Source organism: Geotrypetes seraphini, chromosome 3 (assembly GCF_902459505.1).
Source record: "Geotrypetes seraphini chromosome 3, aGeoSer1.1, whole genome shotgun sequence".
NCBI classification, from domain to species: Eukaryota; Metazoa; Chordata; class Amphibia; order Gymnophiona; family Dermophiidae; genus Geotrypetes; species Geotrypetes seraphini.
In genome coordinates this window covers 281,225,210-281,239,250 of record NC_047086.1, presented here as the reverse complement: position 1 = coordinate 281,239,250, position 14,041 = coordinate 281,225,210, and the positions used below count along the sequence as shown (strand labels likewise).

General features: G+C 39.9%; 1 protein-coding gene across 1 annotated transcript; it reads left to right on the top strand.

Moving 5' to 3' along the window:
• Positions 1-2,431: 2,431 nt before the first annotated feature.
• ACTA1 (actin alpha 1, skeletal muscle) lies at positions 2,432-9,069 on the top strand. The gene is made up of 7 exons (XM_033936913.1): positions 2,432-2,581; positions 4,305-4,445; positions 5,458-5,782; positions 6,334-6,495; positions 7,668-7,859; positions 7,977-8,158; positions 8,594-9,069. Exons 2-7 carry the CDS (start codon positions 4,317-4,319, stop codon positions 8,735-8,737), a joined length of 1,134 nt encoding a protein of 377 aa, XP_033792804.1. The 5' UTR covers positions 2,432-2,581; positions 4,305-4,316; the 3' UTR covers positions 8,738-9,069.
• The last annotated feature ends 4,972 nt before the right edge of the window (positions 9,070-14,041 follow it).

Genomic DNA, 14,041 nt, shown 5'->3' with positions numbered 1-14,041 from the left:
GCTAAGTAACTTCTTAGTCATTTGGTTAAATAAATTTGAAAACTGTATTTCCTGTAAAAAGTAAGCAAACAAAAAAGTTTAGCCTGCCACTAAAAAAGAAAATATAAATGATTGTCTAGTGTTTACAACCCTGCAATACAACAAAGGTACAGGGGTCGATATTCAAAAGGACATATCTGTATTGGAGCTGCTTCTACCCATATATGATGGTGAGAGCACAAACTGGACAGTGCTGAATACTTCTTACCGCCTCGGCTATATCCAGGGTGGTCTGTGGGAGGAGCTTTGGGGGGGAGGGATCAGGTTGGTTCCGGCATTCAGCTGTTACCTGAGCAGCTGGATAATAACAGGACAGATAAAAGTATTCAGATATTCAGCGAAAGCCACTATCCAGATACTGCCACTGAATATCTGGATTTTTTCTTCATGGCAATAATAAAAAAAAAAACAACACGCTGACTGCCATGAGTTCAACATAGTGGGGAAAATTAAATAAAAATCCTAGTTGCTCCTGATGTAATTAGAGGAGTAACTTGCAGGTGGATATTCCTAATGAATCTTCTCCCTAACTACCTACAGCCGATGAGTCAATGGTCTCCTGGGATGCCATGCTGTAGAGTTACAAATCATTTATGATGAGGGAGGGTACAAATTTATTTTTAAACGCTAGTCTCCCAGTTAGTTCCCTCCTTGGAAAGAGATGAAGCCATAATGATTGTGATCTTCCTTTTTTATGCATGGGATGTGCATAGCCTTTATTCCTTACACGTTCGTAGGCTTCCTGACTTTTTGATGATGCAAGGTTAAAAAAAAAAGTGAAATGAGTGTAAAATATTATTGAAGGTAGGGAGTAAACTGGTTTTTATCTGCTGTCATTTACTGTGTTTGTTTATTAGATTGGATTAATTTTATACAAAAGGTTGTACTAATGTCACTGAATTTATGTTTTTTTTTGTTTGTTTGTTGTTTGGGGGGGGGGGGCTTGAATGGTAGGAGACAGATGGAAGGATAGCAGAGTCTCGCACTCGCCCAGATACAGTAGTTAATACTGATTCTGAGGCACATTTTAGTACTGCCCATTGTGTCCAGGATTACTACAGCCACAGCACTTTTGACCCCTGGTGCCAGTGGCACTTCCACCTTTCACATTCTACCCATCCCCCAAACCTTTCCCCTCGGTGTAAGTAGTTTCATATTCCATTAGAAATAATAAAAAAATTATTATAAAATGAAATTATAAAAAATTATTATAAAAATAATTTTAAATAATTTTAATTATTATAAAATGAAATTTTCAATAAAGATGATTGAACTTAAAAGAAATAATAACAAATATATCTAAGGATATCCCAGATATAAAATAAACTATAGCAGTCCAAGTAACCAGTCTCATTTATTCTGGCAACCTACTGTCATTAGGTTATTAATCATCTCTCTAAACAGATTTTGCGCAGCTTTTTAGATTTGAAGCTTAATAATTTTATGGCTTTTTTTTCTTTAACCAGAAGAGGTATTTGCCCATTATTTCCCAGGGAAATGTTAAGTGCACCTTTTGTACACTTTCCAACTGGCCTAACGGACCCTGACATTTCTTTCCTTGTAAACCACATGGATATTTTTAATTCGGATATCTAACATTGTGCTTGAATATTATTATATATTTTTGTTTAATTATCAAGTTTGGACGGTAGCTGAAAATTGCAACTCTGCACATGAACCCCTCTCTTCAATTTAAGCTACAAGTGTCTGCCTTTAACGCCAACATTATGCCAGGACCACGAAACAAAATAATTCTTAAAGAGCAGTATGCAAATTGGCAGTTTTCAGTTTCTGCTATGGCAGCCAGGCATGGATTACACGATAGCAATAATAATGTAATAATATTGATTCTGTACTATTTCTTGGGATTTATTAACAGCTTTTGCAGAGTTCTTGTAAGACTTCTCTAATTATTATATTTGATATATACTGCTTGCCTTCAATAAAGCAAGCTCCAGAGCAGGAAGCATCTCTTATGTGCACTGTGTACTTTAGTAGCAGTACAGAAATGATTATTAAGAGTGGTAGTAGTAAATTGCGCGAGACGGTGAACGCCCCTCATTTGCCCTCCGCGTCTCCCCCCCCCCTCTCAGGATTTCCTAGGCTTTAGAACTTTAATTTGGGGGGGGGGGAGGGGGATTGTCAGGGCGCTGAGCAGCACCCCTCGCGCCCGCGCGTGCGTGGGATATTTTGGCACGAGTTGCCGGAGATGTTCGGCTCGGCCGGTGCACGGCCCGGCCCGGCCGGAGTGAGGGGGGGTGATGTTATGCCCGGCAGACGCTCCTTATACGGCCCGGCCTCGTTCACCCGGGCCCGGGGCCAAACTGGCCATGTAAGGGCAGTCCGCGGCTACCGAGGAGAGTCCGGGAGGCTCCTGCCCAACACCCAAATATGGCGCGAGCCGGGGAGACATTCCAGGAGGCCAGAGGGGCAGGGCGCGAGGCGGCATTAAAAGGGCGCACGAGGCAGCAGTGCGGTCACGCTGGAGAGCGAGAGAAAGCATCTCTGCACTGCCTGAGCCGGAGCCGAGTAACCCTCCAAGGTAAGGAGAAGGCTAGAGCTGTAGCTCTTCTCACCCCCTATTAATTAATTAATGAACGCCAGAAAGCAGTTTAATTATTTTGGGGTGGGATTTAATTTGCGCCTCTTCATTGGCAGCCTAGTTCCACGCGGGTGCATTCTAATAGAGCGAGTTTTAAATGGGCTGGTTTTAAGGGAGGAGTAGGCATAGCCAATTAAATGAGTTTGAATTGAAAAAAAAGAAAAAGGTTTATAACCAGATTACAATTCTAACTAAAGTTTAAATTTAAATCAGTTGGTGGTACAAAACGTTTCAATTATTTTTTTTTATCCTCCCTAATTAATTGGAAATTTTTTTAATGTATATCGGAAGATTATAGATGATTAGTAAACAGAATAGGAAAATGAGAGCAAAGCAAAGCAAAAATTTAAATGAAGGTTTTAAATTGTAATGGGTCTCATATTAAGTCATATTTTTTTTTCCATCTTCAGCGCTATAAATAACATTTGACAAATTTATTGCTCCTTCCGGCTTTACAGATTTAGCAGCACAAATGTTAAAGGCAGTTGGTTGGTAGAGGAGCAGATGTCTCGAGCTGATGGATATCAGCAAAAGTTTAGGTGCACAATGAGGGTCAAATGACTATTCAGTAATCCCTTTTTAACTTAAAATCTGTTAATTTTACACTGTTTCCTGACTATTATTGGTTACTAATATAGGTAGAGAGTGCAGCTAGGGACATTAGGGAATCTTCCTATTCTTTTATAATGCAAACACTTTGAAATAAGTTTCTGCTTATTACTTCAACTAAATACTAGTATAATTGTGTCAAGTGTGTGCAGCACTGTACACACACATAAAAGAGACAGCCCCAGTTCCAGAGAGCTTTTAGTCTACTCTAGACAACAGCAGATAACATGGCTTTCTTAGTAGATCAGGAATATTTGCTTTCTAAAGTCCAAGGATAAAGAACTACCAAAGGGTTGGGTGGGGGGGTCCAAGAAGGAGTCGGAAGTAAGATCATTTGCTTCTGCTAGTAAGGCCCTCTTTTACTAAGCCACAGTTGAGGTTTTTAGCACGGTCCAGAACGCTAAATGTTCCAACGCTCACAGAAATTCTGTGAGCGTTGGAGCATTTAGAGCTCCTGGCCGCAGTAGAAACCTCTATCACGGTTTAGAAAAAAAAAGGGGGGGGGGATAAGTCTGGCTTATAGTCTACTCTAGACTACTGTAATGAAGTACACGGAGAATGGAGCATTTTCCTGGGATATAGCCATTAATTTCTTAGCAACCGAAAATTAGGATCAATAAATCAAAAATAAGGTCCATTATGAAAGCTAAAAATAGGGAAGTAAAAAATTAGTTTATTTTGTAAAGTTTTATCTCATATGTACCACCTAATCAATTTAAAATGAAACAAATATATATAGGACATGACACCTTGGCAGAAAAGAGAGAGAAGCCTGTCTCTCTAGGGAACTTGTTTATATGAGCTTCCCTCCTAATTTCCGTGTGGTTTGTGGGTAGAATTTTCAGTAATTAGGACCACTCTGCAATGGGGAAAATCAGCGAGCAGTATTAAAAATAATCCTGAGTGTAACATATGGATGATATTAATTGTAAAGCTTGAGATCAGTTACATAAACAGCTGTTCTGAACTGGATTTATATATCTTCATAAAGACGTTGCAACTCTAGCACTCTGGTAATGTGTGGCTGTTTCTTGTGTTCCCTTCATTTTTAAAGAAAGCTACCATCATGTGTGATGATGAAGAGACCACCGCACTTGTGTGCGACAATGGCTCCGGGCTTGTGAAAGCTGGGTTCGCTGGTGATGATGCCCCAAGAGCAGTGTTCCCATCCATTGTTGGTCGCCCTCGCCACCAGGTACGCTGTGCCATACTCAAAAAACAGTGACATCTATGCAGTCACTGATTTGAGCTGGAGAACAGAAGTTGTGTTTTGTATATGAAAATCCTCCCTCCAATCCCTAAAATTACATAGTTAACAGGTCACATTGCTGATCTGTTGACTTTCTAATAACTACCTTTACTTGGTTAGGTTTGCCATAGGGCTCCAGAGACATCTGGGTTTTACTTCCATTGAAAGCGATGGAAGTAAAATCCAGAGGTCTCAATCTGTCCTCCTTTTTTCTGGAGCCATAAGGTAACCCTATACTTGGTATGGTAATCCTATACTTGGTAATCTAGAGGAAGGCGAAATCCCTCACTCAGGGCCCCTTTTACAAAGCTACGGTAGCAATTCTTCCACAGCAAATGCATTGAAGCCCATAGGAATTGAATGGACTTTGGTGCATTTGCTACAGGGAAATCACTATCATGGCTTTGTAAAAGGAACCCTCAATGCATTTGTAACCAGTAGTGTAGCAGTGAGAAAAAAATCCCTTCCTTAGAATTTTTTGCTGTACCAAACCCATTAGAGCTTAGCCACAATGGACCTATATCTGTATTATATAATCAGTAGCCAAGATCTCCACAGTTGGGCCTGGCTAGCTTATCTTCTCCTCCTATCCTTGAATTGCTATTAATGTGAACATTTGACATCTAAATTTTCACGACATGCTCCATACATAATTGAAGATATACTAACTTAATCTGGATCGATCATGAGAAGTTCTTTTCGACCTTCAGCATGATTTAAATTTAATTCCATAATCTACTCTATCAAATAGCTTCTATTATCTTGATTGTATGGCCGATATCACTGGTGTTTTGCTTCATTCATAGATAGATCACCAGTAATACCTATCTAAATGTATTTGTTGTAAAATGATGTAGAACTTCCAGCCATTATATGTTTAGCTAGTGTCACTAATTTGTTATAATGCTTTGGGTTAATATCTGAAATCAAATTCAGATTTTCTGCATTCATTCTACAGGGTGTCATGGTAGGTATGGGTCAAAAAGATTCCTATGTAGGTGATGAAGCTCAGAGCAAGAGAGGTATCCTGACCCTGAAATACCCCATTGAACATGGCATCATCACCAACTGGGATGATATGGAGAAGATCTGGCATCACACCTTCTACAATGAGCTCCGTGTGGCCCCTGAAGAGCATCCTACCCTGCTCACTGAGGCTCCTCTGAACCCTAAGGCTAACCGTGAGAAGATGACCCAGATCATGTTTGAGACCTTCAACGTCCCTGCCATGTATGTGGCCATCCAGGCTGTGCTCTCTCTGTATGCCTCTGGCCGTACCACTGGTGAGTGATAGGAACAGCTTGTTTATATATCAGGTGAATAAATTATTGCTTTAGTTTGAAAATAATCTTGAACCAAACCAGTGTGCATTAGTATAATTATATACTAGTGCTTTACAGACATTTCTTGCAATATATAAGTTTACAATTTTAATTTCTTTATAATTCAGAGTGTGCTTTCATCCTAAATTGCACAACTCTCTTAAAATGGAATTAAAACAAACCTTTCTAACATTAGCACTTTATAGTGTTTTCCATTTCTGGTAGTACCAGTTCTTAAACTTCTTTTCTGGTTAAGACATTGCAGCCTAAATTCTGCAAAATTCTAACATTGCATGACATGAAATTTTTTTTTGTTCTCATTCTGCAGAAGTATTCTGCCCAGATTTTTTTTTTTTTTTTTGGGGGGGAGGAGGGAATTATATATCCCTCCCTGACTTGCAGCTCTACTTCTGTGAATTATTTTTTAAGGGTCTGGGGGGGGGGGTTATAGCATGTGTGTAGTCCTTCAAGACATTTAAAATGAGGTTTCAGTTTGATGATTTTGCCTGCAGGTATTGTTCTGGACTCTGGTGATGGTGTCACACACAATGTACCAATCTATGAAGGTTATGCTCTGCCACACGCCATCATGCGTTTGGACTTGGCTGGTCGTGATCTCACTGACTACCTGATGAAGATCCTGACTGAGCGTGGCTACTCTTTTGTAACCACTGGTGAGCTCTACCTTTGTGTCATACTATGGAGAAAAAGCCCCTAAAACTTAACTGAATTCCATTGCTAACTGGTGATCGCTTACTTAGATTTTTATTTGTGTTGACTTTTTAAAGAGGGCTATTCTTAAACTGATTATGCACTGATTATGCAGTGCTTCTGCTGGGTCAGACCAGAGGTCCATCATGCCCAGCAGTCCGCACACACGGAGGCCCATCAGGTCCAGGACCTGTGTAGTAATCCTCTATCCATACTCTTCTATCCCCTTTTCCTTCAGAAAATTGCCCAATCCCTTCTTGAACCCCAATACTGTACTAGAAATGCCTTCACCGGATCAGACCTTAGGTCCCTCTATTCCAGCGACCCGCACACGCGGAGGCCAAGCCTGACAGGAAACTGTGGAAAATTTCAAGAATTTTTTTATACCCATTTCTTTAAATTTATTTGACTTGAAGCTAGAATTGTTCTGTCTTCTCAAAGCTTAAATGTCCTTAGTTTCTGAAGAACAGATTGGACAGAGCTTGTTCCTTATACTGTGGAAAGCTTTGTCCTAGTATTACTCTAGTTCTTTTTCTTCTAGCTAGAAGAAAGATAAAAAGAACAAGTTTAATTTTTATTGGAGGCAGTTTACAATGTAGTAAAATCATAACAAGCATAATATTAGGGAAAATAAGCAAGGGTAAAATAAATTCATGAATAGGAAAGAGAAAGGAACAATGATTATTACTCTGCCACTGTGTCTCCCAGAGTAAACTTTGCATTAAAAAAAAAAAAAAAGTTCCAGAGAAAATGTGAAAAAGTGCAATAAACCCTAAGATTTGCACAGTTTTTAATTTATTTTGCCATGCTTTCAGTAATTGGATCCAGATGGAAAAGGTTTTTAGTCTATTTGTTAAAACTTATATACTATCAGATTTTTCCAAGCAATGCATAATGCAGTGAAAAGCACTTTTGCCTTAATACCAGACAAAAAGTTAACACATGCTTAAGAGAATTGCTTGTGGAAGTCCAAAGACCCTGTTCACTTAACCCTTTCCTCCCATTCTCTGTCTGTGACTGAAATACATTATAAATTAGGGCCCATGTGTGTTAAGTACTTATAGCTGTAAGCTTTGTGTGTGGTCCCTGTGTTCCCTCTTACAGCTCCTCAGAATCATTAATTCTCTCCTTACAGCTGAACGTGAGATTGTCCGTGACATCAAGGAGAAGTTGTGCTATGTAGCTCTGGACTTTGAGAATGAAATGGCAACTGCTGCTTCCTCTTCTTCCCTGGAGAAGAGCTATGAGTTGCCTGATGGGCAAGTCATCACCATTGGCAATGAAAGGTTCCGTTGTCCAGAGACCCTTTTCCAGCCTTCCTTCATTGGTGAGTGATTCTTCCTTAATAAGGAACTTTCATTTATCTATGACAAACTTCTGTAGCCTCTCTTGGTGTTTTACCAGTGTTTACCCATTTTCATCTTCCCGTGTGTTTTGTTACCAGGTATGGAATCTGCTGGCATTCATGAAACAACTTACAATAGCATCATGAAGTGTGATATTGACATCAGAAAGGATTTATATGCCAACAATGTCATGTCTGGAGGTACCACCATGTACCCTGGTATTGCTGACCGTATGCAGAAGGAGATCACTGCTCTTGCTCCCAGCACAATGAAGATCAAGGTATGTTTAATTTAGAGGGAATAATTCTGCCTTCTAATTTGACACAGATATAACAACAGTCGAATATCTAGTCCTGGCCGCATTCAACAGGAATCAACTGACAGTAGAATCTTGATGAATCTTGCTCCCAATGTAGTGATAACAAAGATTAATAAGAATGCTGATTAATATTGATAGAAAAAAGTTATTTTGTTCTTTCAAAACACCTTTTATTATAAGGGAAGGGGAGATTTTTGTTCATTGTTATATACCTCAGCTCTCTGCTGATTAATAAATATGCTTCATGTTGAAGGCACATTCTTACATCCTGAATGAGCCTGGTTGTGTAAACTCTGTACTTGTAAACTTAATACACAGTAACTTCATTTTGATTCTGTTAAAATATAGACATGTTAATTCTGAATTATTCTAAATTCTTATTTTCCCTCTTTTCAGATCATTGCCCCACCTGAGCGTAAGTACTCTGTATGGATTGGTGGTTCTATCCTGGCCTCCCTGTCCACCTTCCAGCAGATGTGGATTACAAAACAAGAATATGATGAAGCCGGCCCATCCATTGTCCACCGTAAATGCTTCTAAACTTGTTTACATAAATACTGTACTAAGAACCACTCTCAGGATGACAATGCTCTCGGCTGCAAGCTGTTTACCAGGTGTAGCAGCTGTGCAGCTGTCAATTTTGTAACTATTTGTGTTACCAATGCTGCAAATTCCATGTGACTCAAGGTGTATGTAACATGTACATAAACTGTAATTTATTTAAAACCCTGTTTTGTTATTTCTAAAAGACTGTCCACAGCAATCTTGCAGTTTCAAAAATGAATCAATGAAACTTGTTATTTTGTTCTGCCCTACAAACATCAGATCCTGTCATGACTGAAAATACACCGAGTAAACATGTGAAAAAAATCTCCTCGTTTCTTCTTCTTATTTGCTCTTTTTATCTTTTTTTATATTAAATGGGACCACCAATTCAGAAAGAATCTGTGGCCCGATCTGGTATCTCAGCAGCAGTGCTATGCATAGCCATGCAGAAAATCCAGTTTGTTCTCACATTCTGCTGTCTAAACTAGCTAAGGGTAAAGGCCTAGATTCACAAAGCAAACCGATCATGCGACCCCTTTACGACCAAATTTCCTCCAATCGCCCCTATCTGCATATTGTTGTTTTGCGAATTCATCGGACCTGCCTGAATCGGGCCCAATCGGGCAGGTTCGTGAATCTAGCCCAAAGTGTTGCTGAAACCACTCATCATCATTCTTAATTTGGCAAGGGGAATGGGTTGTGGATTTCAGTCATCACTCAGTGGTGAAACCTATTGGCTGGGCTAGATGGGAGAGATTCTTGGGAGTTGTGAATACTTGTGGTATACAAATAAATTCCAGTTGTGATTGAACTGGAAGTCCTATGAAGGATGTGGACTTTTAAAAAACAACAACTTTATGGCCATCACATATCAATCTGCATTCTTATGTTAACCATTTTACTGGTTATTGCAAGTATGCAGGTTTCTCAAGTTCCCTGCAAAATGTAACACATATCTTTAAAACAGATTGCTTAGGTGGTGAAAGCTTCATTCTTGGGCGCTGACTCTGTGCACTTTTTCCCCATAATAAGTAAGATTTGTTAAAACTCTTGCACAGAATGGGGTGCTTCAGCAATTTTAATTCACATCCATAGCTGAAGTTGGCTACCTTCCCAGTTTTTTGTCAAGTCTGTTCATAAGCAGCAGAAACAAAAATTACCATACCACTCCCTCAAAAACTAAAACTGTGAACAGCTTCACTGATTAACCTGATTTGCAGCAGGTGAATAGAATAGCATCTCCTTAGCAGATGCAAAGCCAGATAATGTCTAGAAGTTATTTTAAAATTTTATGAAACTGAGAAAAGAAACCTCCTTACCTGTAGAACTGGGTACCCTCAAGCCATGCTTGGCATCTTCAGATGGAAAGCAGGGACCTGTATGGTCTCAAGATTGTTTTGTGGATGGGTGAACTAAGTGATGTAGGCGAAGGTGGGAGGTGCCCGGGGCGGTGGTGCTCTCCTCTCTGCCCCCCCACCACACTCGTGCCCTCCCTTCCAACCCCTCTACCTCTTTAAATCTTTGCCAGTGCGAGCAGCTTCTCCAGCCTGCTGCTGGTGCCGACATTGGCTTTCCATCTGACTTCACTTCCTGGCTCTGTGACCCAGAAGTGTTTTCAGAGGGAGCCAGGCCGACGTGAGCATCAGGTCAGAGTAGTTGCTCATGCTGGCAAAGATTTTAAAGAGGGAAGGGAGGGCACAAGCATGGCATGGGGGATGGAGAGTTGCCAGTGCCCCCACAAAGACATCACCCAGGGTGGTATACCCGCCCCCTACCCTTACTATGCCACTGGGTGAACTTATAGGGAAGTAATTTGCAAAATATTCCATTTATGCACCAAATGTATATTATCACAGATTCTTTTCTACATTACTGGCTATTTTGGCACCCGTACAGATAATATTAGGAAGGGACTTTAACATCACCTCAGATCCTCTTATTGATTGTAAGCCCTCCAAACCTTGGATAAAGGATTACTTGGGAAAGGGGATGAACTTTCTTATGAGGGATCTGGGACTGTTGTGGACATATGGCGGAATTGGGGTTGGCACAGAGGGCGAATACTAGTTCTTGGAAAATGAATTGCACTTTATAATCTAGATCTGGACTTGCAAAAGGAATGGGATCATTATTTACAAGAAAATAACCTTTGGTATCATCAAGCCTATATTTTGCGCCAAGGTATGTATTGGGTCCTCCCAGAACTCATGGAAAAGCTCCCTGATTGGTTATGGTTAGAATGGCAACTCATGTCTCCGTTGCGTCTGTGCCAGGTGCTCAGTATCAAAATGCCTAGCTATAGTAAAGATAATATCATATTAGCTGATACATGGAAAACATTGCTGTATGTAAGCAATTTAACAACTATTCCAATTTCTAAATCTACCAATCAATCTATAAGGGTAAACTCCAAGATCCAAATTGGCGGAGAAAGGCTAGTCTGGAAGCATTGGATGATAGCAGGAATACGTATACTGGATGACGTTATGTCTAATGGTAACATGCTTGAATTTTCACAGTTGCAACATAAATTTGGTCTTAATTCAGAATATTTTAGATGGTTGCAACTGAAGCATGCCATTCAGGCGGGGTTCCCTGAATGGAAAAACCTTAATAATCATTATAGTATGGAGTTTCTTTGTTTCCAGACTGACTTATTGGGTCACCAGGCCGCCCAGTGGTATAAAATATTAACTGGATTTACTAAAAAGAAATTAAAAACTGGTCTAAGAGATATTTGGAGTATTGAGATCAAGCATGAAATTACTGCATCTGAATGGCCACGAATTTGGTCTTGGAGAATGAGATGTATGAGACAAACTTGGTTTTTTCTGTTGCATAGAGCTTTGTGGACCCCTGTTAGGTTGCAAAAATTAGATAGTTCTTTGTCTAATAGATGCTGGCACTGCCATCTAGAAGCAGGAACTTTAGATCATTTATTGTTCATTGCCCATTTATTATGAATTTTTGGAAATCAATTTGGGACCAAATTAATAATTTATTAGACAACCCAGTGGCATTATCCTATGATACTGTGATATTTGGTATGGGAATGAGAGCAAAAAGTCAGATTTCTGTGAATAACAATAAATTATTACTTATAATGACTGGTGTTGCCATTCAGCAAATCACATATAATTGGAAGGATTGGAGAAGATTAAATTACAACTTTTGGTGGAATTTCTATGCCATATCTATAAAATGGAAAGATTTATTGCATTACAAAAGGGATATTTCAAGAAATTTCAAGATGTGTGGAAACCATTAACAAAATATTGTACGGAGTAGTTGAGTTTGTTTCCCTTAAATTTATTAGTTTAATTGAGTAGGGTGGGGATATTTTATTAATACATATTTATATTATAATGGAATATATGGTAGGGAGTGATGGGAAGGGGGAGGGATAAGAATTTATGTAATGTGCAAATGATAGCATGTAAGTGATATATTTATTGTTAATATGATTGAATATATGTAACACTTAATGTAATTTTGAAAATGAATAAAGAATTAAAAAAAGAAAAAGAAAATAACCTTCAAGATGTTTCTCTGATAACATAGTGGGAGGCTATCAAGGAAGCTATGAGGGTAAAGATTCTAGAATACACTGCTAGGAAAAAAAAAAAAAAGGAATATGAATGGGAGTTGCTATCTTTGTCCCACCAAGTGCATTCCCTCAAGGCCACTTTGATTTGGATCCCTACAGACAGTATTAGATGACAATTTTTTGCTATCTGGAGGACTCAACTCAGTGAGGTATTAAATACGAAGGTGATGGACGTGTGGGGGAAACATAATCTATACATCTCGCAATTATCACCTTTTCTTTTCGATTTGCAACCATTGGTTCACACTTGACACTTCCTTTATATGACAAATTTTAGTCACTGACCTTTATTGCACATCTTCAAGCACTTCATTGTACACCCACCTACTTCACTTTCAGACACATTTTTCCATTTATTCTCTTTTTCCATTTAATTTCTTATGCGTATGTTCAAACCTTACAGGACCCCTGAAGAAGGTGGTCTAGCCAAAACATGGACTGTGTTGGGTCCATACATCTTTTACATATGTGGATTCTCCCTTGTGGATAACACATGGGTATAGACCATCTTATGAACATGTGGATTTTACTTCGTAACTTTTATATTGCTACAATTGATTGACTTGATAAAAGACTACATCAGGAACATCTCATCCACAGATCTTATTTGTTTCTTGGTTTCACCATTTTACTGTGAACCCTTGGGTTTTCCTTCTTTGTTTGTTGGCTAAGCAAATTATTACCTGTATAAAAACCTCAGAGGAGTGTGTACTTTGTATGATAAAGGCAGCTGTGATAACCATGAATTTTAACTTAACCTCAAACTTCCCTCTCTAGTAGCGTAGCGAGGGTATGTGGCACCTGGGATGGCGTCCCTCCCCTCCCTCTTCTCTGACCCCCCGCTCCTTTCCGACCCCCCCCCCCCATGCCACTTGCGTGAACCTTTCCCTTCCCCTGTACCTTTTTAATTTTCCTGGTGAGGTCAATAGCACAAACTTTCTGCCGGCGTCGAGTTGGCTATCCCTCTGACAACACTTCCTAGGTGTGAGACCCAGAAGTGACATCAGAAAGAGACGACACCGATGCAGGCAGCAAGTTTGTAATGCTGCTCGTGTATGAAAAATTAAAGAGGTATGAAGAAAGGGAAGGGGCGCACGTGGGGGGGAGGGGTCAGGAAGAAGGGGGATGGAGAGGAGGACAGGTTTTGCGCCCTTTACAAAGACTACGTCTGGGGTGGACTGTTTCCCCCCATACCGCTCTTACCATGCCATTACTAAATCACAAACAGTGAGAGGCTCTCAACTCCTCTGTCAGGATTCAGCAAGCAATGAGACACCTCAAGTTAGCAAAGGCCCTGAACCCAGATGGTCTGGGCCTGGAGTACTATAAGATTTTGGGAGCTGGATTACTGGGTCCCTTACAGACCCTGTATCATGATTTTAGCTTACCTGGAGTGCAGTCAGACAGGATGACTTATGCCACCATAGTGGTATTGCCTAAGCTGTGGAGGGACAGAGAGTAGCATGGGTAATATCGCCCTATATCCCTCCTTAACCAGGATATAAAATTGCTAATATTTTGGTCACATGATTGGGGAAGAGCCTCTCTCTGTTAATCCATCCAGACCAAACCAGTTCTATCTCTGGCAGATATGTTTACACTAATATCTTGGGAGCTTTAGAAGTATTATAGCATAGGAATCAGGTGGGGTAGGATGCAATTATTGCCAGCCTTGATGCAAATAAAGCATT

Coding starts and splice junctions, on each gene's coding strand:
- ACTA1 (XM_033936913.1), top strand. CDS start 4,317: ATGTGTGATGATGAAGAGACCACCGCACTTGTGTGCGACAATGGCTCC. Junction 4,446..5,457: donor TTGGTCGCCCTCGCCACCAG/GTACGCTGTGCC, acceptor TTCATTCTACAG/GGTGTCATGGTAGGTATGGG. Junction 8,159..8,593: donor CCAGCACAATGAAGATCAAG/GTATGTTTAATT, acceptor CCCTCTTTTCAG/ATCATTGCCCCACCTGAGCG.